This window comes from Cyrtonyx montezumae, unplaced genomic scaffold (genome assembly GCF_038088225.1).
Source record: "Cyrtonyx montezumae isolate F1298 unplaced genomic scaffold, pur_monq_1.0 scaffold_3, whole genome shotgun sequence".
In the NCBI taxonomy this organism is placed as follows: domain Eukaryota; kingdom Metazoa; phylum Chordata; class Aves; order Galliformes; family Odontophoridae; genus Cyrtonyx; species Cyrtonyx montezumae.
Window position 1 is genome coordinate 32,878,164 of NW_027072034.1, and position 23,361 is coordinate 32,901,524.

The window sequence follows — 23,361 nt, forward strand, 5'->3', positions numbered from 1 at the left end:
TTGTACGTCCTATACCCCAGCAATAGAGGCCAATAGGAAGATGAAACAATGCAACTTAAGAGATAAATCCCCCTCATGAGTTGATTACATATCTAGCAAAACTCAAAAATGAGACTACTGATATCTATCTGCACCTGTTTTCTCTGAAGTTTGGGAAATTTGGTTTATTGAACCACAGGAAGCTGTCATGAGTTGCTCAAAACTGGAACAGATTCTTGTGGAGTGTTTTTCAGTATTGTATCTTATGTAGGTTGTGGCTGTTCCAAAAAGCTTGGTAAATCCTGTTTCACACAGGCATTTTATCTAATATAGCTACTGAATCAGAAAGCCATTTAAGAAAAATCACAATCACATTTAATTTTTCACAACACTGAATACTCTTCAACTACACCACAAGCATTTCACTAGGAGGAGAACACCTGAAACATTTTATTCAACATACAAAAGATTTAATGAGGTTAAAGTTGACACTTTCATGCAAGGTAGACCACAGTCATTTCTAAGAGGTCTTTTTCAAATTCTCTGAGAGAAAATGTAATTTAAATATGTATTGGTTGTTGAGTAACCTTCTAGGCTAGACTCACACATCACTTGAAGGCTTTCAAAAAATGTGCAGATGTGGCGCTGAGGGACATGGATTAGTGGTCTTGGCGATGATGGGTTGTTGGTTGAACTAGCTGATCTGAGAGATCTTCTCCAATAATTTCAAGATTCTGTGATCTATTTTCATATTTGTCAGTCTTCACTTTCTTCCAGTTGTTATGGTCTTTCATGACATAAGTTTGAATCGACTGATTTCTGGATGTGATACTTAGAATACTGGACCATACTGCAAAAATCAGCTGCATATAAAATAACCTTGTTCTGTGCATGCAATAGGCATGTACCCAAGCATTCCCATTTTTGAGATCTCAATTTTGGGCAGACAGAAAAATTACTATTTAACTTGTTTTGTAAACATGCTACTGACAGTTTGCTTGTGCACACATCTTAAGTCATTCTGGAATATGACCTGCAAATCTTTCCTGTGTCCTCCAGTCCTTCAATCTGACATTGCAGAAGAGATAGTATTTGTCTGGAAGTTTGGATATAGACTGACATATCTGCTCTTTTACCCCTGCTTTGCAAGTTCTACCTCTCCTCCCATCTCTGTAAAGAATGTAGATGACGACAGAAGAACAGAAATTCTTAGAGGAAAAACTTATTTATGGATATGGGATTAAATGTGGTGTCCATTTATGAGGACCTCTTTTCTTTGCAGACTCAAATTTCTACAGATTTGGTGCAGACACTGATCATAGCGATACAGAGTAGAATTTATGGATAACAAACAGTCACAAACCATTTACATTTCCAGGCCCTTACACACTGTAATAATGATACTGTATAGGATAGTCTCAACTCTTCCCAACACTTATGTTCAGTCGACAAGAAGACTTCTTTGGCACCCTTTTCTTCCCTGCATTGTGCGTGGCATAAGTTAGTCAGGTAAAGGAAGGAATGGTAAAAAATGCAGATAGAGACCATGCTTTCACAGTTAGTACTGTTGAGACAAGAATCTTAAGGACTGTTGTCTTAGAACAGCTGTCTCCTTACTGATTCCAACTGCATCTTCCTCTGGAAATTATATATTCTAGAAGCCTGTCTGGATTTGGCTTTGTTTATTTATTTATTTATTTTACAGTACAAAAGAGACAATTACTGTTTGTATAGAGTAGGTCTAAGAACACTTGCTTATTCTTGCATTTTTTTCTTACTCAAAGTTCAATTTTTGCCACTTGCTACCAGATAACTGCAGAAAAAACGGAAGCCAGTGTTGTACAGAGAGGGAAATAAATTTTTATTAAATGAAAAAAATGTACAAAAATGCTAAAGAAAACACTGAAATAACCCATTGTTTCAAAACAGCTATCATGTCAGTTCACTTATGAAATTACATATATGTCATCAGGAAAACCAACTGAACTATAGTTTTTAAAAGCCTTACTAGTAGCCTAATTTCTCTACAAACTGGCAAACAGAAAGCAGGCATTTCTAAGCCTTGGTTAAAGTCAGCAATTTGGAACATAAGAGTAATAAGTACTGCTGTTAGTTTATGTATGCATAGCCTTATTTTCCCTTGTCACCTTTTACCATGGCACACTACTCAGCAGTGAATACAGTCAGTCTGACCAAATCTGTCTGACTCCTTCTGTCCCCGTCTTTCTCCATTTTCACTTGACTTATCTGCTCATTGTTGCTCAAAGGCTGTCTGCCAAACATTCCAGAGCAGGAACCATTTGGTTTTGCTTCCAAGCAAGATCCTTAGGAAATACCAAAAACCAAAACCGAAAGCACATAAATATCAGTAGTATGCAGGTTTAACCAACCTCATTCTACAAGTAGGAAAATATGAAACCTTTTGTTTATGAAATGTGGTTGGAGTAGAATCAGAGTTCAGCCCCTAGTTCAGACTGCTGAGGAAACAGCATTTGGGATATAATTTAGTATAGGAGTTAACATGATCCTAGTCACTCTTATAATTTTTACATTCTTCTCATATCTCAGATTGATTAATACTGTTTCCCAAAAGTAACTGCAGTTTATGTTTTCTATTTGAGTTTATTGAAGCTGGCAGCTTTCTGCAGCGCCTTCCATCTCTCCAGAATTCCTACATGGCTGTATTAAATTCACAGTCTTCAGTCCATGATTGAGTACCTTTTGAGCCTAGATCTAGATTCATACAGTGACTTTTGGTGTTTGACTTTGTAGGTTTTGCTGGCATTAGGTACCGAAGGTTCTTCCAAAACCTGGAATTCACAGGGAGAGATTTATCTTTTTTCCACTTCACAACTCTCTTTGATGGCAAAAGAGACAGTGATTCTGGCAAGAAATTGTAGTCACTTATAGGCATATATTCGATTAATATAATCTTCATTTTCCTTTCTACTAGAGCTTTATGCAGTCCACTCTCAAGTTCATATATGGCTCTGTCAGAAATGTAGTTCTGGCTCAGTATAATGATTAGTCTTCGGCTTTTGTCAATGAGTGAATGGATATCATCAACAACAGCTGCAAAGTAAAAATAAATTTGTTATTAAACTTAATTGAAAGGGCAGGTACTGAATTGACTTTTCCTTTGACAATTGCACGTGTACCAAAAATGTTCTTGTGACGTGGCAGCATGGAAACATCCTGTTCTTAAGAACAGATTAATATGCTTTAATAATGCAGAAAATAATTAATAATACAGTTAATGAGTTTGTGAAAATAAGTTCTCCCATGGTCAGAGCTTATTCTCTGCAGTAGATAAAAATCTACATAAAATCTCCAGTTATCTGTCTATAATCTTATGGACAGAAAATGACAGTAAATTTTTTTCTTCCTGCACAGATGTCATTAGAGTGATTCCACTCAGTCACCAAAAGCCACCTCTCTGATTATTCAATAAACACCCCCAGCTTACTCCTCCTTTTGTGTTACTGAATTCCCAAATCCACTGACAGTAATCCAAGGCTGACAAGGCTAGTGTGAGATGATAGAACAAGTTCCAACATTTTCTCCACAACCATGAGACAACGAGGTCTTCAGAGATTACAAATCTAGAAAACATGTCTCGTAGGGAAACAGAAAGCAAACTGCGGAAGTAACCAAAAGAAGAGAAAACAGAAAGAAGAAGGAGACTGGTAAGGGTACTGCAAATAAAAGGTTCCTGTAAATAGAAGGAAACAATCTGTTTTCTATATTCACAATAGATCACACCAGAGAAAATGAAATAAACTAGAACACTTCCAGAGAAGAATCAGGTTGAGCGCATGAGAAAGCCTTTTTTATAATACTCAAAAATGTCTGGGAAATCTGTGGTATTTCTCTCAGGTTTGAAAAATATGTCAGGAAAGGATACATGGGCAGAAGATCCCACCTTGACAAGAAAGGTGACTGAGCTTACTGTTTTGAGATTTTGACATGAATCTTACTCCCCAAGTAGGCCTACTAAATAGTGGAATTAAATTTTTTGCAAACATCTGTAAAAGGTTGTCTGCTCATAGGTCTTTTAAACAAACAAAATGCCATGTTCTCATGTCTATTTTCTTACCTATTTGCCATCTATTGTTTTTAAAAAAATGTTGTAAACTGACGAAACAAGGATACAAACGTATGGGTTACCTGAGAATACTTAATACCAGAAAAATAAATTTATCTGTAAATATAAGTTAATTCACAGACAACTGCCCTTAGTGAAAGCACAGAAAGAACACTGTTATGAAGCACCTTATATTCTGTGTTTTCATCCTTTGTCCATGGCCGCCTTTTCATCTGTTTATCTTGACTGCGTAATTAAAGGCATATATTTGTGTGTATATGAATTCATGAAACTACATAAAAATCTATAAAACGTCTTTGTATTTTCTTTGTGAGCAAACATAGCCTAGATAAAATGAAAAGGTAGCACTTCAGTGTAAAGAACTTTTGTTAGAATTCGTTCTTTAGCTTTGCATGACAATGATGTGTTCATTTAATGACAAGAATATTCAATTCACTTACCACCTCCAGGAGATACATCTCTCTCAAATATACATAACTTGTACCCAAAGCTTTCCTCTAATATCATTGGTAATATCCTCAAAGCAAATTCTCTCTCTTCTTTACTAGTTGAAACAGAGTCTTTCAGGTAAGATACAAAAGCGTCATATTCTTTTCCATCTGGAAAGAAATCACCAATTTTTATCTTTTTTGCAAAGATTAGAAATAAAATACCTGGCCCACCATTCTAATTTACAGAACTATTGTCTCAGTTGCAAAGCATCTAGAAGCTTCTGCTCTTTATTTATTTATTTACTTATTATTATATATTTTCAACACAAACTTTCAAAATTTTTTATTTTGATTCCATTTAGAAAATATTCAAAAATATTATAACCACTCTCTATTATATTTTTATATCAGATTAATTCAACCACTTCATGTCATACTTATGATGATAGGAAAAAGGAAGGATCTTACTAGAGACTGATATAAAAAGCACATAATGTTCTCATCAAGTTGTAAACTTAAGTTACACTGCATATTTTCACACTTAATTCTTTGTCTAATGCTTTCATATAGGTCTGTACAATGATAAAATAAGTCAGTTTATTGTTTTAATGATTTAAGAGTTATCAGTCTATGCCATTTCTGGCCACTTACCAGGCAGTAATCTATAACCATAAAACCCAAATAAGACCAATTCAGAAACTAGATCTACCACAATGACCAACCCCTGATTGAACCTTGCCACAAACAATTATCTGGATTGATACAGAACAGATAGTTTCACATCATAAATCATGCTTCTTCCTTAGCATTAATGGATAGATAAGTAATTCTCGCAGGAAATAATGATATTCACCCATTACCGAGAAATCTCAAACCACTGTAGTTTATTTAAGCTATAGTCAAGCTGATTTAGAGTCTGAGGAGTGCTAAGGATATCACTGGAATTCTCAGAAACACAATCATAGACTGAAAATTATACCGAGTTGGCTAAGTGTCCTGCTTGTTCCATCAAGTCAAGGTGACAGCAAAGCTGCCTGGTAAAACACTGGTAGTGTGCTCTCTTTATGCACATTTAGTGACAAACATGTACATACAGCTGTGACTGCTATGGACAAACAAGCATTTTAATGTCAAGCAGAAGGGCACCATTGAGGTTATAACAAATTTCTATCAATCTATCACTTTGACAACTGCACAGTGCCCCTTCTCATCATGGATAGATACCTGTATACTTCTCCACCTATGTCAACAGTTCTCCAACTTTTTGTGATGCAGACTAATACAAAATAAAGTACACTTGAATAGTGTTCAGCTATGCCCCTCCCACTGCCTGCTCCAGAGGCTGCCTCTCTGACTATTTACTTTAATACTCCAAGTGGATAACAAATCTGTTTTAGCACCTGACTATCAAACTACCTTTTATGTATTCTTTGCACTTTCTACTCACAGAACTCCTGCATTTATTTTGCCTCTTATTCAAATATGACCATTTTATAGAACCTATCAGAATCTATTTTTTAATCAATGTTCTACTGCAGCATCAACATTAGCCAAGTCATACCTCCAGCAGTGTCATCTCTTTGGCTTATGTACCTGTAGAATAGAACTAGGTCTACTCTGAATATCACACAGACCACTACCACAGCCATAGCAACGCATGGAAAAAGTACAGCAAGGATCATTCCAGTTGTAAATAGGTGCAAAGGCAGATCTCGGGTGTTTCCTGTAAAAGAGGAACCCAGGAAATGACAGCCTTAACAAAGAGTATTATATGACAAAATTACTGTAGAAAATACTCATTACATCTTAAAATCACCAAAACTGAAAAGTTTATGTGAATCCTTTCCTTCTAATATTTCAGGCACACATGCACGCCATTCGAAGAACTATAGAACATGGATTACTCTAAAAACAACAGAATTAATCTTGTGTGCACACATACCCTGGACACACATAAATGAGTTTCATATGAGATCAATACTGAGATAAAACTCCTCAAAGATGTACAATATCCCAAACTGGAGAGCTAAACTCAGTCACTGCTTCTATGATGAGTTCTTTTCAGTATCTTTATTGTTTCCAGTTATTTGCAACCCCTTTCTCAGCACATAAATAGCAGCACTTAATGTCCTCTTTAATCTTTTTTCTTTTTTTCTGTCTCTACTCACTTTCAAACTTTTTTTGTTTATTTATTTCATTTTCATCTTATTTTCAATTCCAAATATGGATTTTCAAGAATTAAATGTTTTTGAAGTACTCTGTGAAAGCACTGTCATCTCATTGTACTCTGTACTCCATTGCTGTATTATATGCTGTATATTTTAGCATTGACTAGTCTATTTGCACAGTTAACATTAAATACTTCCTCCAAATAAAGATTGGAAAGGTCTGAGAGAGATGGAAAAATGGAAGAGAATGCCCATTTGCCAGGAATCTCCAAGTTGTCTAGACAATAAATGTAAAGTATTACCATAAGGTAGAGCTCAGCTTTCCAGTGCTATAGAGTCCCTTACAAGACAGAGATCTTTGACCAGAATGTTTGAGGCATTAGATGGAATATCGAAGATTGTCCTTTCTAACAAACTACTACAAAGAGATCTGTCAACCAGAGCTCAGCTAAGCATCCTTGAGATGTACCCATGGTAGCAGTGGTCTATCCAGGAAGCCTCAGATAGCTGCTGCAATCCCCACTGCCACAGATCAAAGCAAGAGTCACAAAGCAGAACGGGACAAGGCCTTCACAAGCATGCACGTGTATCTAGACTGACGTTCTGAAGTCAGTTCCCTGTCACCATTGCCAAGAAGGCTGACATGAATAATAACTAAAAATGAGAGGCACGATTCATGGATTATACTGTACCTTTCTTCAGTTTCACTACTTTTATGTGCGTTATTTCATCAGCTTGCAGTTTGCAGGTGAAATTGTAATGCAAGTCCTCATCTCTTACTTTTTTTATTCGCAGAAGCCTTGTGATATAAAACTTGTTTCCCAAGCTGCAATAAGGAATGATGTTAGCAACACTATCTGCATAGAAATCTACAATAAGTTGAGAGACAGATTTTGAGGAAAAGGTAGCAGAAGAACCTCAGGCATTTTAATTAACATGCAGTCCACAAGATGTAGAAATGTTTCACATATGACAGAAGATCAGTATTTTCTGGAAACCTACTGTGTTTTTTTTAATTCTTCTTCACATATTGGAGGGTCAGCCTCGGGAATACCTGAACATTTCTTTGGAAACGTATCATTAAACCACCAGTACAGGTTGACATCTTCTTGTATATAATAACCCAAGAAACCTGTGCAGTTGAGTGTCTCTTCATTACCTAAATGAAGCATAACATAAGAAGATCTAATCACAAGTAGCGTTCACATTTACAGTGCAGCAAAATCACTTTTATAGGTCAGATATCCAGGTTGTTGTTCTCCTTTCTGGACTTAGTAGCCATTGCACAATGTTTTATACATATTCCATCTGCACAGGAGCTGCTTTGGCAACCATGTATAAAGTGCTGTTGCACTCCATTGCAGAGTGAGGATATTATGTCTGATTAACTCATAAATATAAAAACTAAAACTATAAATAACTACCATAAAAATACTTGTACCAATTGGATACCTATTTCTGTTTGAATTTCTTCATTGTGTCCAACTATCTCCAAAGTTACAGTCTCTGGTGCATCTAAAAGAAAAACAAATAAGTATTTCTACTGAAGTAACTGCTTTCTTAGATTCTACAACAGTAAAAGTGACACATGTTTCTAGAACTAATTACAAAGATTCCATTTAATTCAAAGAGAAAAAATCTCGACCCATCATTATTGAACAGTTAAAAAACAATATTTTCAATACATATAGAGGAGATAGCTTACAATGGTTGGAAGGGTCCTTTTCCCAAAATTTGTCTTAGTAAATTTATATGACTTACAGCAATTAAAGAATAAAAAAGCCACCTAAAACTGCAGCGAAAACTTACTAAATAAATTTTCCAATAATAATACGTGAGCTTCTGCTTTTTTATTTTTTAATAATTGCAAGATATATCAGATAGCCAGATCTGATCACATCAGAATATTTATCAAATAAGAATTATAACTAAGAGGTGATGAATGACATCCAACCACAAATGCACATAGTAGGGGACATTTTCCACAGTGAGGTGAACAGAAAACATGCTTCAGTTTCAGAATGTTTTCTTACTTTCTTCTACTACCAGCCTAATTGTATTGGTGCTGTGGTATATCTTTCCTTCGTGACTGATGGAAATTTTGCACGTATATATACCAGAGTGCTGAACTGTCAAGGTTTTAAAATCCAGTTCCCGTTCCCTTATATTTTCATAGTTCTTACAGTCCTGCATCAATAAAGCAAGAAAATATTCTGTATGAAACATACATTCAAAACCTTAAAAAAGACAAAAATGATCTTCAGAATAAAGCATCACCATGACTCTTGGACTACCCCAATTGCATTTACCCAACCCAAAGGATTTGGGGGCCCAATTTCCAATTACAGTCATTTAAAAGCAACACCTGAAAATCCAACTCATTTAAAGTTGAGAGCACTGTCTGTATTATCTTTCATTATGAATGGTCAAAGTGGTGAGTAAGGAGAGGGTGGATGAAACCTACTCAGGGTGCTTAATCTAATGGCTGAGTACACCAACACTCATCATTTACATGTGCTTCACCTGTTGTCTATGTACAAGCAAAACTGGTCCGAAGACCAGATTTTCTAAAGTGAACAGAACGAATCTGCTACACATTCTATAGAACATGTTCAGAAACACTAACAATTTTACAGTTTCTCATTAATTTTACAAGCATGTGACAACTGTAAAACAAGTACCTTGGCAATTCCTTTAGCGCCAAGATTGCATCTACATCAGGAAAGTAGATAAATAGGCTAACAGACATGCACATAAAATCTTTTATCCTTCTAAAATACTAGTAATTTCTGATTACTGATATTTTTTTCTAACAAACAGAAGACTAGGGAGAAGCTTTCTCCTGTGTGTCCCTCTAAAGGCTTTGTTCTCCAATAATTGGAAAAATTAAAGCATTATTGGGTTTTTGATAGTTTTAAAAATCTCTGCAATTCATTTTTCCTGCAATTAAATGTTTTCCGTCTGTAGTCAATGATTTGAGTGATTACCTTATACCATGTTATGCTGTCATTTTCATTGACAGACAGATCACTGCATTTCAATGAATGACCAGTTCCAGCATTTTGAATTTCAGTTGTTAAATGATTTTGATTGAAACAGCTGCTTTTATTTCTTTCAAGTACATTCAAGGTCCACTTTTGAATTGTGAAATTTTGTTTTCCATTGCTGAAAAAAAGATTTGCAAAACTGGTTTTAAGAGCTTTTTACAAAGGAATGCAGTTTAGAGAGCTACATAATAATGTTACTCTACTAGGTAAAAAAATCATGTACTATGAACATATTATTTACATTCTGTTTATTACCTTTTGGTACCAAATGTGTTATTTTCCGCAATAAAAGAGGTTACCTAAACTAAATTACTTATCATAAAACATTTGACAATAAAATTATGCCTATAAAAGTAACAAAATTGTGACAAGAATTCAAATATCTGTGGTGTCATACAAAGTTACACATAAAAATAAAATAGTAAAAGTATCTTGAATGAGTTAATGATCTTGCAGGTTTAATTTCCTATGCTTTGACAAGGTTTAAAGCAGCAACTGATAAATCCACGTTATAAAAATATTAAAATAGGTCACTGTTTCTGTTCACAAAGTCACATGTTTCAGTCTTTGATACTGTGCAGATATATTTCCAACATTTTGGCGACTTTCTAAACTACGCAAGTCTCATGAATTACTGAGAAACTTACAGATTTAAGCATGTCTGAAAAAGAAGGCACTCTGGAAAAGATTAATCTCATTTTCACACAGACTTCACAGATCAGAGCTCTACAGTTAGCTGGCCACCAAACGTGGATAGAATAGTCAGCAATGCTCTCTTCTAAAGCAATTAATCATATCTCATATCAACAAGGGAATGTATATTCTGCAAAAATGCTTCTTCCAAATCTCTGGAAGCTGACCATGACCATTCAAATATTTACTATCTTGTACTTGCATATTACTCAAAAGATTATAGCTGGATATGTCTAAATACATGGCAATCAATGGAAAAGAAGCTGGAGGAGTTTGGGCTTAAATATGGCAAAATTAGCTTCACTTTGGCAAAGTCTGGGTCTAAGAGAAAGCTATTGTTCTACTCTAAGTTGATATGTGAGAATTTGCAATTAATGCCAACAGCTAAGATCTCATTTGTATTGAATAAGAAAGACCTGACATAGTAAAAGTATCAGCCACAGAGCACTTCCCTCTGGTGTCAGATCCATCTTTGTAAATTTGTTGAATCTCCCTCCCTCCGAGAAAAGAGAAAGGAATTGCTCTCAGCAGAACTGACACAAGAAAGGAAAGGTTTCACTGAAAATGGATGAGGGACAAAAAGGTTGAAATGGAGGAACCAGCCTGAAAAGTGGATCAGCTTTTACGTTTTACTTGACTGATATGCCCCCTACAATTACAAGTGTCAGAAGAGCTATTAAGACATTTTATGATGAATTCAACTCAAATATTTGGTGTACTTTTTCCCCTATGAGCTCCGTAACAACTGTATTTCACTCTCCCTCTTCACATGTAAGATCTCCCTCTTCACATGTAAGATCTTTTTCAGCATACAGATTCTCATTCCTTCCCTTACTTTCATTATTCATAGATTCAGTCAATCACAACTAAGTGATTTAGTTTCTCAAACAGTTAACTATGATTTCATAAATAGAAAAACCCTATTTCCATTTCCATCATAGATGTATTCACAAAGGGTGGGGTCCTTCTCACCTATTCTTCAACATCTCATCTGCAGATTTAGATCAGAACTCGTTGCAGTCAGTAGTGGGATCACACTCATTACCCTTTCAGAGTGCAGTTTCCATGACCAATTTTACATGTTTATTTTTGGACAAGACAATTTGCATCCCAGAAAGATCTCTTTCCATAAAAATAAAGGTACATAAATAAATGTCTCTACAGTATATAGCTAAACTGTAGAGACAAATATTAGTATCAGTGAATTTAATCAAGCATGTGTGCTTTTTTAGGCATCATGCTAGTATCTGAATACTGCTGGAGAAGAAATTATGGATTTAGTCATAATTACATAATCTAGCCACTTCTGGTTGTAGTACATAGATTCAACAAAGGGAAGAAAAGGATCAACAAAACTACATGTTCTCCTTAGCACTGTTACTCCACAGAGAATTTCTTCTATAATATTCAGTGAAATCACATCAGAAAATATGAGGATTTCACGTTGAGCAGTTCAACATTGCAATTTTGGGTGCCACAACACAAAAAGGATATAAAACTATTAGGGAACATCCAAAGGAGGGCAATGAAAATGATGAAGGGTCTAGAGGGCAAGAAATGAGGAGTGACTGGGGTCCCAGCTAGGGGTTAAGGGAAGGCTCTGAAGCAGAGGGTGGTGAGCATGGAACGGGCTGCACAGGGCACTGGGCACATCCCTAAGTGCTGGAGTTCAAGGAGCATTCAGACAGTGCACTCAGACATAGCGTTCAAATGTTGGGTGGTCCTGTGTAGGGATAGTAGTTGGACTCCATGATCCCTGTGGGTCCCTTCCAACTCCAGATATTCTATGATTCTGTGATATTCTAGCTGATATGCCCAATTCTGACAGGAGGCAACTTCCTGGAAGCTACAAAACCATACCCATGACAAACTAGAAATAAATCATTTTACACAGTTTCTAGTTGTCTGCAACATACATGACTGTCAACAGTAAAAATAAATTAAGTAATACTGTTTAAACTCTTCATGACTGAGCTGTTTTATTTCTATCATTTGTGATTCTTTTGTGATAGTTTTTGGGCTTACAAATTGATTTCTGGCTTAACTTTCTATCTCACCCACCAAACCCACAAAGAAGGAACAAAAACCAGCTTGACTCAGGAGAGCATACAGGGAAGTGAAAGCCCTTAGGGCATATAATCCAAGTTTACCATCAAGACTGCATACATACCCAGATCTAAGCTATTTCAGTAAAACAAGCCAGTGTTATCTCAGTATTTCAATTTACAAAACAAAACTAACACTCAGCCTTCAATACAGTATTATCTCAACATGCATGCATTCCCACTGTTTTGAACAGCTCTAAACACCTTAAAAAATAGCAGTATTAAGAACTTAATACATAATCATGTGTTTGTCGTGAATTTCCACAATCTCATTTTTCAGGAACCCCTCATTTCAATGTCACTACTACAAAGCCACAAGATGACCTGTTTTTTTGTTTGTTTGTTTTTTTTCCTTTCAGGTGATGTACGTTAATTCCTGAAATTACATCCTTAGTCTACTTTACTAACAAATGTGCAAACACATCACAATATACAGCTTTGGCATATACTCTATGTCTCAGCAGAACACTTCTGTTTAACTGGAAAACTTCTGATTACTCTTTAAGTCTCCACTCTTTAAATAAGTGGATAAGGCAATATACATGCAGCGTTACAACACTTTCACCTCTCTCTCCTTGCACATTGTCAGTTGCAACAGAGCAGGAAACAATTAATTGCAAAATATGTAAGCAGTGTTGAAAACCTGCAGTGAATTGGATTGACATTTTGGTCAATAAAACTGTCTACTTATGCAGCTAAAAAACCATTTCCCATGTACCTTATAAATTCTCATATCTAAATTTTTTATTTGAAAGTAAAACAGATAAGCAAAAATATGCTTAGCTTGTTCAAGAAGCGTTTAGATTCTTCTCTGTTCAAGAAGCGTTTAGATGAGGTGCTAAAGGACTTAATTTAGTAGTTGGGTAGAGATAGTGATAGGAGGATGGTTGGACTAGATGATCTTATAGGTCCTTTCCAACCTTATGAACTTATGAACTTATGAACTTATGTTTACTTTTAAATCACAATTTTAGCCTGATATAAATGTTTGGAAACAAATTTCATTCTATCAATCTTACCAAATCTTAATTCAGTATCCCACAGTAATCCACTGTTTTTCTATGTCAATTAATTACTGAAAGTCCTCTTTCACTGTAGAAAACTGATTCTGCAAAGTCTGCTTTAACTGCTTAATATGTTTGTCAATAGTGAGAGCCATCAGAAAAACTAATCTCAGGATACAATGGAAGTCTTATTTAAAAAAAAAACAAAAACAACACCTTATGTCTATTGTTCCAATGCCCTTCATTCTAATCCTAACAAAAACAATGAATATCTGTACAGGTCTAACATGAAGAAATTATAAATAAATAAATTAATTAATTAAAATTGTTTCAGGCTGATCGAAATACTTCCTTTTAATTCAGAAGTCTTTTCATAAATGAAAACGCTTTCTTTCAAAACACATTTTTCAAAAGGTAGTATCATAATATGAGTTCTAGAAAATGAAAAAGGGTTGCACAACAAAATCAAAACTTTCAATTGCAAATGAATACTTCGATAAAATAAAAAACTTTCTTCTGAGTTTCTTGCTTAGATAAATCAGTAAGTCACAACATTCAATCAAGAATCCCTTTTGTGTTTTTGAACAGAATCATGTTAACAAACTCTATCCTAATAATTTTATTTAGGATCTTTTCCCATACCTCCATCCCTTACACCCCTTACATGTATTCATTTTATAAAATTCATGTAATGTTTACTATCATTACTTCAAGTTCTCAAAGCTTTTACAGCTGTGTTATTACAGATTTCCTCTAATGCCCTTATTATGAAAATCTCCTCTGATAACACCGTGGTTCAGGTATGCTGCTCACTCCATGACAAAGTAAGCCAGAGCATGTATTTTATAGCATTATTTAGGTGCTGTCACTAGAGCAAGCTGTTAGATTTAATAACATTTTTAGCCCCACATTTAGTGGATGACTGCTCAAGGCCATTAATATAGTAATTAAATTTTGTGGCAAGTTCAGATTTTATATGAAAAATATAGATTTATCAACAAGCCAGGTATTATATAACCCCTATGTACCACAACTGAGCAGTTTGCTTTTTACCTTGGCTAATTTAGACATATCTATGTACTCAGTAGTATGCTAGATCTGTACTACTTCAAATAACCGAGCCGGATTAGCATTGTCATCACCCCTAAGGCCAATTCTCTTCAGTCTGGGTTCAACATACACTAGGAAAATATTTCTCAAACTTAATTGCAGAAAGAGAAGCCTGCCATTAAAAGGAAATCGTTTAAAAACAAAAGAAACATTCATATGTATCTCTGCTCTACTTACAGACTTTCCATCTACAATATTAAGCATTTCAGATACAGTGACTCAATAAAACAATAGCAATATGTGGAAAAGTATCATAGAATAGAATCACAGAATCACAAAATGGCCTGGGTTGTAAAGGATGTCAAAGATATTCTAGTTTCAACCCCCCAGCCATGTGCAGAACCACCAACCACTAGACCAGGCTGCCCAGAGCCACATCCAGCCTTGCCTTGAATGCCTCCAGGGACGGCGCATCCACAACCTCTCTGGGCAACCTGTTCCAGTGCATCACCACCCTGAGTGAAGAACTTCCTTCCAACACCTAACCTGAATCTTCCATCTTAGTTTCAAACCGTTTCCCCTTGTCCTATCACTATCAACCCATATAAACAGTCACTCCCCTTCCTGTTTATACACTCCCTTCAAGTACTGGAAGTGTAATGTGAATTATTCATCTTTTATGTCAACTTGAACTTTAAATAGGTAACAAGTTAACAATTGAAATCAAATTATATTATGCTGTTAAATTTCTGTCGGCAACACTGCTGGAGAAATGTGGACAGCATTTCACAATATTTGCAGCCCTATAACTAAACAGCAACCTTTATGAACCAGGAAAGAACCTTAAAAATATTACCTCAACAACAGCACAGATCATTACATACAAAATTATTTATTCAAAATGAATTACTACTTCAATTGTAAATCCTAAAGTACAGTTGTGGTGCAGATTTGTCTTAAGGACTCCATACAACCAATCTTTTCCTTCAGTCATTTCTCACAGTCTGATAAGGAATATCACAATCACTTGAGGCCACACCTTATTTCCTCTTTTGAACTGTGATGTTCTATGATGGTAAGAAATTAAATCCAGTTATTTTATTTATTCTGTGAACAGCTCCAGGTATACAAGGCTTTGCACAGAAACCATATTTCAACTATGCCACTGTTACTTTATTCCACTTGTTTTAATCCGTAGACATAGCATGAGCTCCACTCCAGGCCATAAGAACAGGTTTAGTGTAGAAGACAAGCAAATTACAGAACTGAAGAATGGTTTTGGTTAGAATGGACCATAAAGATGATCCAATCATTCTGTTGTGGACAGGCTTGCCATCCACTAGATGAGGTTGCTCAAAGCCCCATGTGACCTGGCCTTAAACAGCTTCAAAGACAGGAAAGCCACCACTTACTTCTCTGAGCAATCTGTTCCATTGTCTTACTACCCTCATAGTGAAGAATTGCTTCCCAAACCATTTCCTTTTTCTTGGCAGTTGACAGGACTCCCTGTCCCTCTTTATGCTTAGGGAATTAGCCATAGAACAGCAAAAAAATACTACCTTCTTTATCCAATATTTGAAAGGTCGTGTCTGTCTACAGCTATTTGTACATATTATGGGTCTTTCTGGGTGGTTATTGAGAAATTGTGACACCACAATTAATGTAGTTCCCTGCACTTCCTTTGTATAGATACCACAAACAAGACAAAGCTAGACAAAGAAATTACCACACATAGATAATGACAAAGGCAGGATGTTTGTCCACTTGCTGTGTACCCACCTTTGAGTGACAAAGTAATTCCCAGAGTCACCAAGTTCAACTGGCCAGAACTCCAGAAAATTCATTTGGGATAAAATTCTGTGTGTTTCCTTTATTTGCTTCTGCCTTCCAGCACTTTCTCTGTACCAGTTTACTGTGTATTCTTTCCAAGAATGTTGTCGCTTTGACTCAGGGAAACAAAGGAAAAAATACTCCCCTTCTAGTACATCAATGGAGGCACGAAGAGGACACAGTTTCTCTTCAGAGAAAAAGGGAAAAAAGTTAAATACTCTTTCAGAAAATGACATCAGTTTGGTTTTAAAGTAATCTGCTGTGTGGCATGTCTTTTATAAAATGACTTTTTTTTATCTGTAGATTGACAGTATTATTTGTTCCAACAAAATCTATTTCTGAGAACTCAGTAGTCCAGCTTTTCCTTCTATCTCCCTGAACCAAATCTAGAAGACATGGAAGGATAAAAAAATGGACATTTCCCTAAAATTTTTTCATGAGGATCGAAAATGGGCACAGACACTGGCCTCACTCTATGATAAAGTAACTGCCAGAAATGGAAAATTTCTTCACATATGTTTTGACTTGACAAAGATGATTAATCCTCAGAACTGATCAACTGCCATAAGAGCAATGAGTCTGTGAATTAAGACATATGTTTTCTTCTTAATTAATACTCAACCTTTACACAATGAAGATTTCTTGAAAAGTTCATATCTTTAGAAAATTTCTCTTGAAGCAAGATTCCCTATGAAAAATTTAGTCTTAAAGTCTGCTTTTCTAATCAAATTTTACAAATGCATCTTTGCATGTGAAAGTCATATGAAATACAGAAAAGGAACCCTGGTCTAGCACAAATAGTCAAAAATAAAATAAGATTTCAGCCCCTATTTGTCCTAGAGATTATCTTTCTCTAGCAGCTTTTCAGACTACACTTCTGAAAAGCACAGAGTCAGGATTATTCTCCTCTTTGCTGTAGCTCTCCATACACCCATGTTCCTGTTCAATCAATCTTTATCTCTAGTGTATTTCTTTCATAACTGTGTTACTTTAGGTGAAATTTCCTAAGTCTGGAGCAGGGCTGAAACTGTAAAAATTTAAGATAACGTTTTTAAATATGAAGTACAAAAACTTCACACTCCGAAAAACTGTCAAGATGTCCTATATTTGCAAATATTTTGAAGATTCTACTGTTGAAATGAGGATTTATACTTACCTGTGGCTGTTTCAGTGATAAAAATTAACAAAATAAACATGACAGTCATTTCCTTGAGTTATTTCTCACTTTTTCTCTGGAAAAATGAAACTGAGTTCTTCTTGGTCACACTGAAAGCCTAAGGAAAATAAACTCTCAGTTCATCACAAGTGCAATGAAACAGACCTCTTTGAGCATAGTGAGCAGCATAATTAATGCCAGTTATTTAAGAGGGTCTTTCAAATGGAAAGTTACTCCTTTTTACCATAACAGGTATTTTCATGTATCAGGTAACATATCTAGGTTTCCTTTGTCAAGTTTTATTTCAAATTCAGAAAGCAATGACGGGCTTCCTTCCTCCATTTTCATGATCATTAAATGTCCTTAGTATTCCTGATTAAACTGACTATCTTAGAAGCATCTAGACTTGGATTCCAATCCAGTACAGAGGGTTGTTTTTCCTTCAAAGAGTAATGGTATTTGCAAGACAGAATATTACAGAAACACAGCTAATAGATTCCCTTATTTTTCAGGAGAATAGCACAATGATAGATCAGGCATCCTGGTGTCTAGCCTGCTAGAAAACAGTGAGGTCTACAATTTTGTCTTACATTTTTATCTATTGAACAGGTACATACCAGCTGAAAGCACTAATGTTTTCATCTAGGGGCAAAGAAGGTCAGAGCCAGTCCTAAGACCATGTTTCAGTTCTGCTAACAAGGCAGAAAGCACAGATGGTGAGTTCAACCTATACAAATGTCCTTAGTTAACAACTGGAACATGCATGTAAAAATATGACATGTACTCAAGGGAGATTTTTCACACACAGCTATCAAAAGCAATCTCTTTGAACATACCATTTATTTGTCTTTTCAACCTAAAACTTCTGCAATTTCAGAAGATACATTATAAGACACCTGCCTGAAATTTACACGAGAAACTTTCTGTGTTACAATCTAGAAGGATGCAGTAGATTATTGCATTTCAAATAATATTCCAGAATGACATCAAGATATGTAGTTGCTCTCCCCACAGCTCATCACAAGGGTGCCATCATTCCATAAATAACTGTAAGAAAATGAACAGATTTCACATCCCTTTTTTTTCAGACTGACTGGTAGGCAGATCCCAATTTGGAAAGCGGCTAAAAGAAGTTGGGTGCTGAATACTGCAACAAGCAACTTTAAGGGGCCATAAACCTGGTTTTGGTTCCCTTCTATACATGGAGATTCAAACTATTATATTTTATTGGGAAAAAAGAAGTGTCTATTTTTATTTCTTGAATTTTCATTTTTCATCCTTTCACATCTAGAACAAATGCGATTGTCACAGACAATGAAACCATGATCCACTACATTAAGACAAAATTACATATCATCAGATTTTAATTCTAAATCCCATCCTTTGTTGGCACAGCACATCAGCACAAAATGGATGTTTTGATGAATGCACAGTATAGCCCTTGATTCTTGGAAATGGGATTAAAGAGCAAAGTCTGATCCAAGCTACTTAGTAATAACCAGGCTTTAGATACTTGACTACAGATAACAAATACACAGTCTTAGTCTTCATCTCATTCTGCTGTTGGACCTGATGAGTTTGCACAGACTAGCAGTATTTATATTTGAGCTATATTGTTGTCAGTACTCTTCAGTGAGACACCAGGGAAGAAAAATAATGAAATAATTTAAGTGAAATTAAAGTACAATAAATATTCTTCAAGGAACAGAATAAGGTCTTAAATTTCCTGAAAAAAAAAAAAGAAAAAAAAAAAAACGGGAAGATAATATAAAGACAATGCTTCTGTCTCTGAAGGAGTACAACAATATTCAGTGGGCAAAATGCTGAGGCAATAGCAGAGAATGAGAGATTCAAAGACAAAAAATAACAAACAAACAAAAAAAAAACCCCACAAAGTAGTCTGTAAGGTGTAAAGCAGCAGCAGCTTCAAGCACGTTTTTCAAATTTCCCACATGCCTAAAGCTACAGTTGGACTTAAATTATAAAAACAGTTCTTAAAATCATTGTGCCATTTTGAATACAATAAAATCTTAAAGCAAACTTGAGCATTTAAAATTCTGCAAACTGCATTAACTCTCTGTAATGAAGTAGATTGGCAGATACATAGAGATGCTTTGATAAACACTCCTGGATATCTGAATTTAGACCCAAAGAATTCCAACTTCTTTAAAACAAAACAAAATAAACAACAGCTACAACAAAACAGATCCTTCTGAACCTCAGACTACTTGAACAAACATTTTGAGGACAAATGAGGAAGTCGCTAACCTTACCTCTTTCAGGATGGCTTTCTGGGGACTGTCAGTCTCTTTCACACATGCCCATACAGTGCCACTATTCACGTAGGATTCATGAAGCAAAAAGGATATAGCACACAGTTGTCTGAACCTTGGTAGTTCTACACACCATTCTGCCAGGAGAAAAAGATACTTGTTAAAAGAAAAGTCCACCTTCTTTTCCAAACAAGATAAGTGTTTACTCACGCTGCAGGTTGATGGTGGATGCAGAAGCAACCTTCCAAGCGGCAGACACTGATGGACTTTACCCAGAAACCTGAATCCAGCACTGAATCAGAGCAGTCTTTCAGTGAGTCAATACAAAAACAGCCCAGACTGAGAAACCTCCCGAAAAACCAAGAGCGGAATTATCACTTTTGTTTTTTTTTTTTTAAACTGCTCAGCACAGGGAGGAGAATGGAAAAGGCAGAAGTGAGATTTTCACTTTCACTTGCATTGCTCGGAAAAGTAACAGCAAATTCTTAACATTAATTTTTCTAAAGGAAGCGTTCAAGAGGCAGAGCCAGTGCGCCAGGAGCCCGCACAGCACCGCCCCTTCCTGCGTGGGGCAGCGGAGCCCAGCAGGGAAGTGGGCACCTCTCGTTGGATTGTAAGGCAGTGGCCTGGGTAGGGGCTGTGGGTTGGGGTTTCCTGGTTTGGAGAGGGTTCTTGGCTACCAGCTGCTGTGAGGTGAAACCTGTGGTGGGCCCCGCCTGCAAATGGTGCAAGATGAGCTGTGTCAGGAGAGAGGGGATTCCCTCTTACAGCCTCTGCAGGAGGGGAGGGCATAAAGTGATGGGTTGTGTTGTTGTTTTGGATGGAAACATGCCTTCTTCTGCTCTTCTGTTGAAGGCTTGTGGCAGGACTCTTCTGAGAACTGTGATGAAAGTAGGATGGAGCTTCAGGAAAGTTCATATTAGGCTAAAAATAGCAGCTTCTATCTCATGCTACAACTTCCGTAGCCCCTCAGTGGGACTCTGAGGATGAGGGTGTGCAAAGAGATAAACAATAAAGATGATATGATGCAGAAAGATATAAAAAACCACGAAGCCTCACAAATTACAATCTGCAGGAAGAAGAGAAATGTGCTCAGATACAAGATTCTCCTAATTTCAGCCCTGTTTTTTCTGTGCCAGTGTCCCCTTTGGGGATGGAATGATGCAAGTTTTCAAGACACAAAACATCTCATAATTCCATTTCTCTGAAAGGAGCGTTCACTCCTAAGCAAGCCTCATGCCAACAGCTGACTGGTTTTAGGCCAAATGCTCATTTATTGGAGCTGTGGTTCCATCAAGGATTTCTGAGAGCCATGATTCCTGTTTAACTTCTGTTCCTGTGTAATAAATGCCTGCCACTGTTTATTCCACACCAATAGTTTGTCTGATAGCTATTGAGTAATGACTCAATCTACTTCTAAATGAAGTCATTTTAGTAACAGCAGAAACTAATTAATCCCATCAGGATTTCCTTTGGTTTTCATATCACACTGTTCATCTTCAGAAATCTGTCGGGTGACAGCCCCCATATTTTTATTTTTATTTCTTTTTAACCTGGACAATATAGAACTTCCCAGTAATGACAGAAGTTGTCACTGTGAAAATGAAAGGAACAAGTTACATCAAACAGGGAGGGATTCCACATAGCTGGTATTTTGCAGGTTTTGCTGCTGAGGTGAAGCTGAGAAACCCTGGAGAGTTTTACTCTCTCATCTCATTTGTTTTCCTCATCAGGGATTAATACAGTGCATATATAAACACAATCAGACTGTTAGACAATGTAAATTGGAACTTTAGGAAAGCCTGACCTACTGTTAACTACTTTTCAATGTGTGCACAATATTTCACAGTGTTTATTCTTAAGACTCAGTGCTTGATTTTAAAACCTAAAATGCATACTGTAACGATTTTATATTTTACAGCATATGCTGATAACGATTTTACACAAGACTGAAAGCAATTTAACATACAACAAACTGGTTAAGCTAAATGTCATCAGCTATTTAGTTTGACAGGATAAGACTTGATACTGACAGTTCAGATACTTCTGCTTTATTCACTTTTTACAATAATATTTTCCATGAGTCGTTCTGTGAGAACATTTCATTTGCTTTCATTTGCCTTTGAAATGCTCTGAAGTTTTAGAACTTTCAGCTGCATTGTGCAAAGCTGTTTCAGCTAATGTCATAGCTAGCTCTGAGATATGTGAATGTACACAGAATCAAGTTTACCGTTTTTCAATACCATTTTTAATGGAGAAGTAATAGGTTTGTAATAGAGAAGTAACTCAGCTGTGAAAATAACAACAACTCAGTGTGGCATGATGAAAATGCCATGATGAAAATGGAAGTTCATGCTGATATTGAAAATAGATCTTTCTGTGAAGCTTCACCAACCAGTCAGCCCTAGCTGATTACCCTTTTCCATCCACCACATATTACAGAGGTGCTAACTTAAGCTGTGAAACCGATTCTTTGATAAAGGGCAGCACATCCAGCTCTTGTAACCACAGACTAAGACAGTTTTCTAACTGGTAGCATTTTAAAATTTACTTCTGCCATCTCTGCATATGAGTTACCTTAATTCCTAGCTGACATTAAGTTATATTTCAACTTCTTTTTTATCATTACCTATCCCTGATGTCAAAATGTAGGTTCCCAACTGCTAGCATGTCTGTAGGAGCCTCAGAAGTTTTTCAGAAGTTTTAGAATATGCTGGTTGTTATATTTTTCAAGCTTCCACAGTTTTCATGGACAGCATTTGACTATCTATCAGCGAAAACTGTCTCCTAATATCTAATTGAAATTTCCCATGTTCTAAGTTATCACTTGGTTTTTGTTTGTTTGTTTGTTTGTTATTTGTTTTTTATCCCATTCCAATGATCCTTTGAGAAGATCTGTCTCAATCCATTTTCTCTACCTTTCAAACAGACTCCTATAAACAGAAATATGAACTCTTGTCCTCTCCCTCAACTCCGCATGCTCTTGGTGGTGTTTCCCTGCCCTTGCTCCAGTGTGTCAGCAGTTGGCCTTCTTTTTCACAAAGCACACTACTGACTCAAACTCACCTCAGTTTCCACCAGGACCTACAGTCTCTACAGCAAAAGCTGCTTTTGAGCTGATCTATAGGTTGGGTTGTTGAAAGGATTTTTCCAACACATGAAGCACTTAGCATGTGCCTAGGGTTGAACCTTGTTGATTTCACTGCCCTGTTGTAATGCAAAATAGCAGCCCTGCTCTCCAGTGGGTCAATAATCAATGTTCCATTTCCAAGGTCATTTATGAGGATACTCAAGAGTATTAGTACTAACATTAGGTCCCAAAGAATGTCACTAGTATTTTAATGTGAGCTGAAGTTTTTGTGCTGATCACAACCTCTTTATCAAGTTTAAACTTTCATCCCACTGTTTTTTTCACTCACTGTCCACTTCTCTGTACATCACAAAATAAGATTGTGTAAAAGACCTTGTTCAATTCAGGACAGGCAGCATCCGCTGTTCTCCCATTGCTCACACTGTGTCC

The 23,361-nt window shown here is 36.2% G+C and overlaps 1 protein-coding gene across 1 annotated transcript; it reads right to left on the minus strand.

Moving 5' to 3' along the window:
- Window positions 1-1,822: 1,822 nt before the first annotated feature.
- Window positions 1,823-20,351, minus strand: IL18R1 (interleukin 18 receptor 1). Its single transcript, XM_065741119.1, has 12 exons — window positions 20,052-20,351; window positions 19,842-19,978; window positions 17,569-17,686; window positions 16,362-16,599; window positions 9,671-9,848; window positions 8,717-8,870; window positions 8,136-8,198; window positions 7,686-7,842; window positions 7,376-7,509; window positions 6,077-6,238; window positions 4,525-4,683; window positions 1,823-3,051 (listed from the first exon to the last, which is right to left on the minus strand). Exons 3-12 carry the CDS (start codon window positions 17,615-17,617, stop codon window positions 2,651-2,653), a joined length of 1,695 nt encoding a protein of 564 aa, XP_065597191.1. The 5' UTR covers window positions 17,618-17,686; window positions 19,842-19,978; window positions 20,052-20,351; the 3' UTR covers window positions 1,823-2,650.
- Window positions 20,352-23,361: the final 3,010 nt, after the last annotated feature.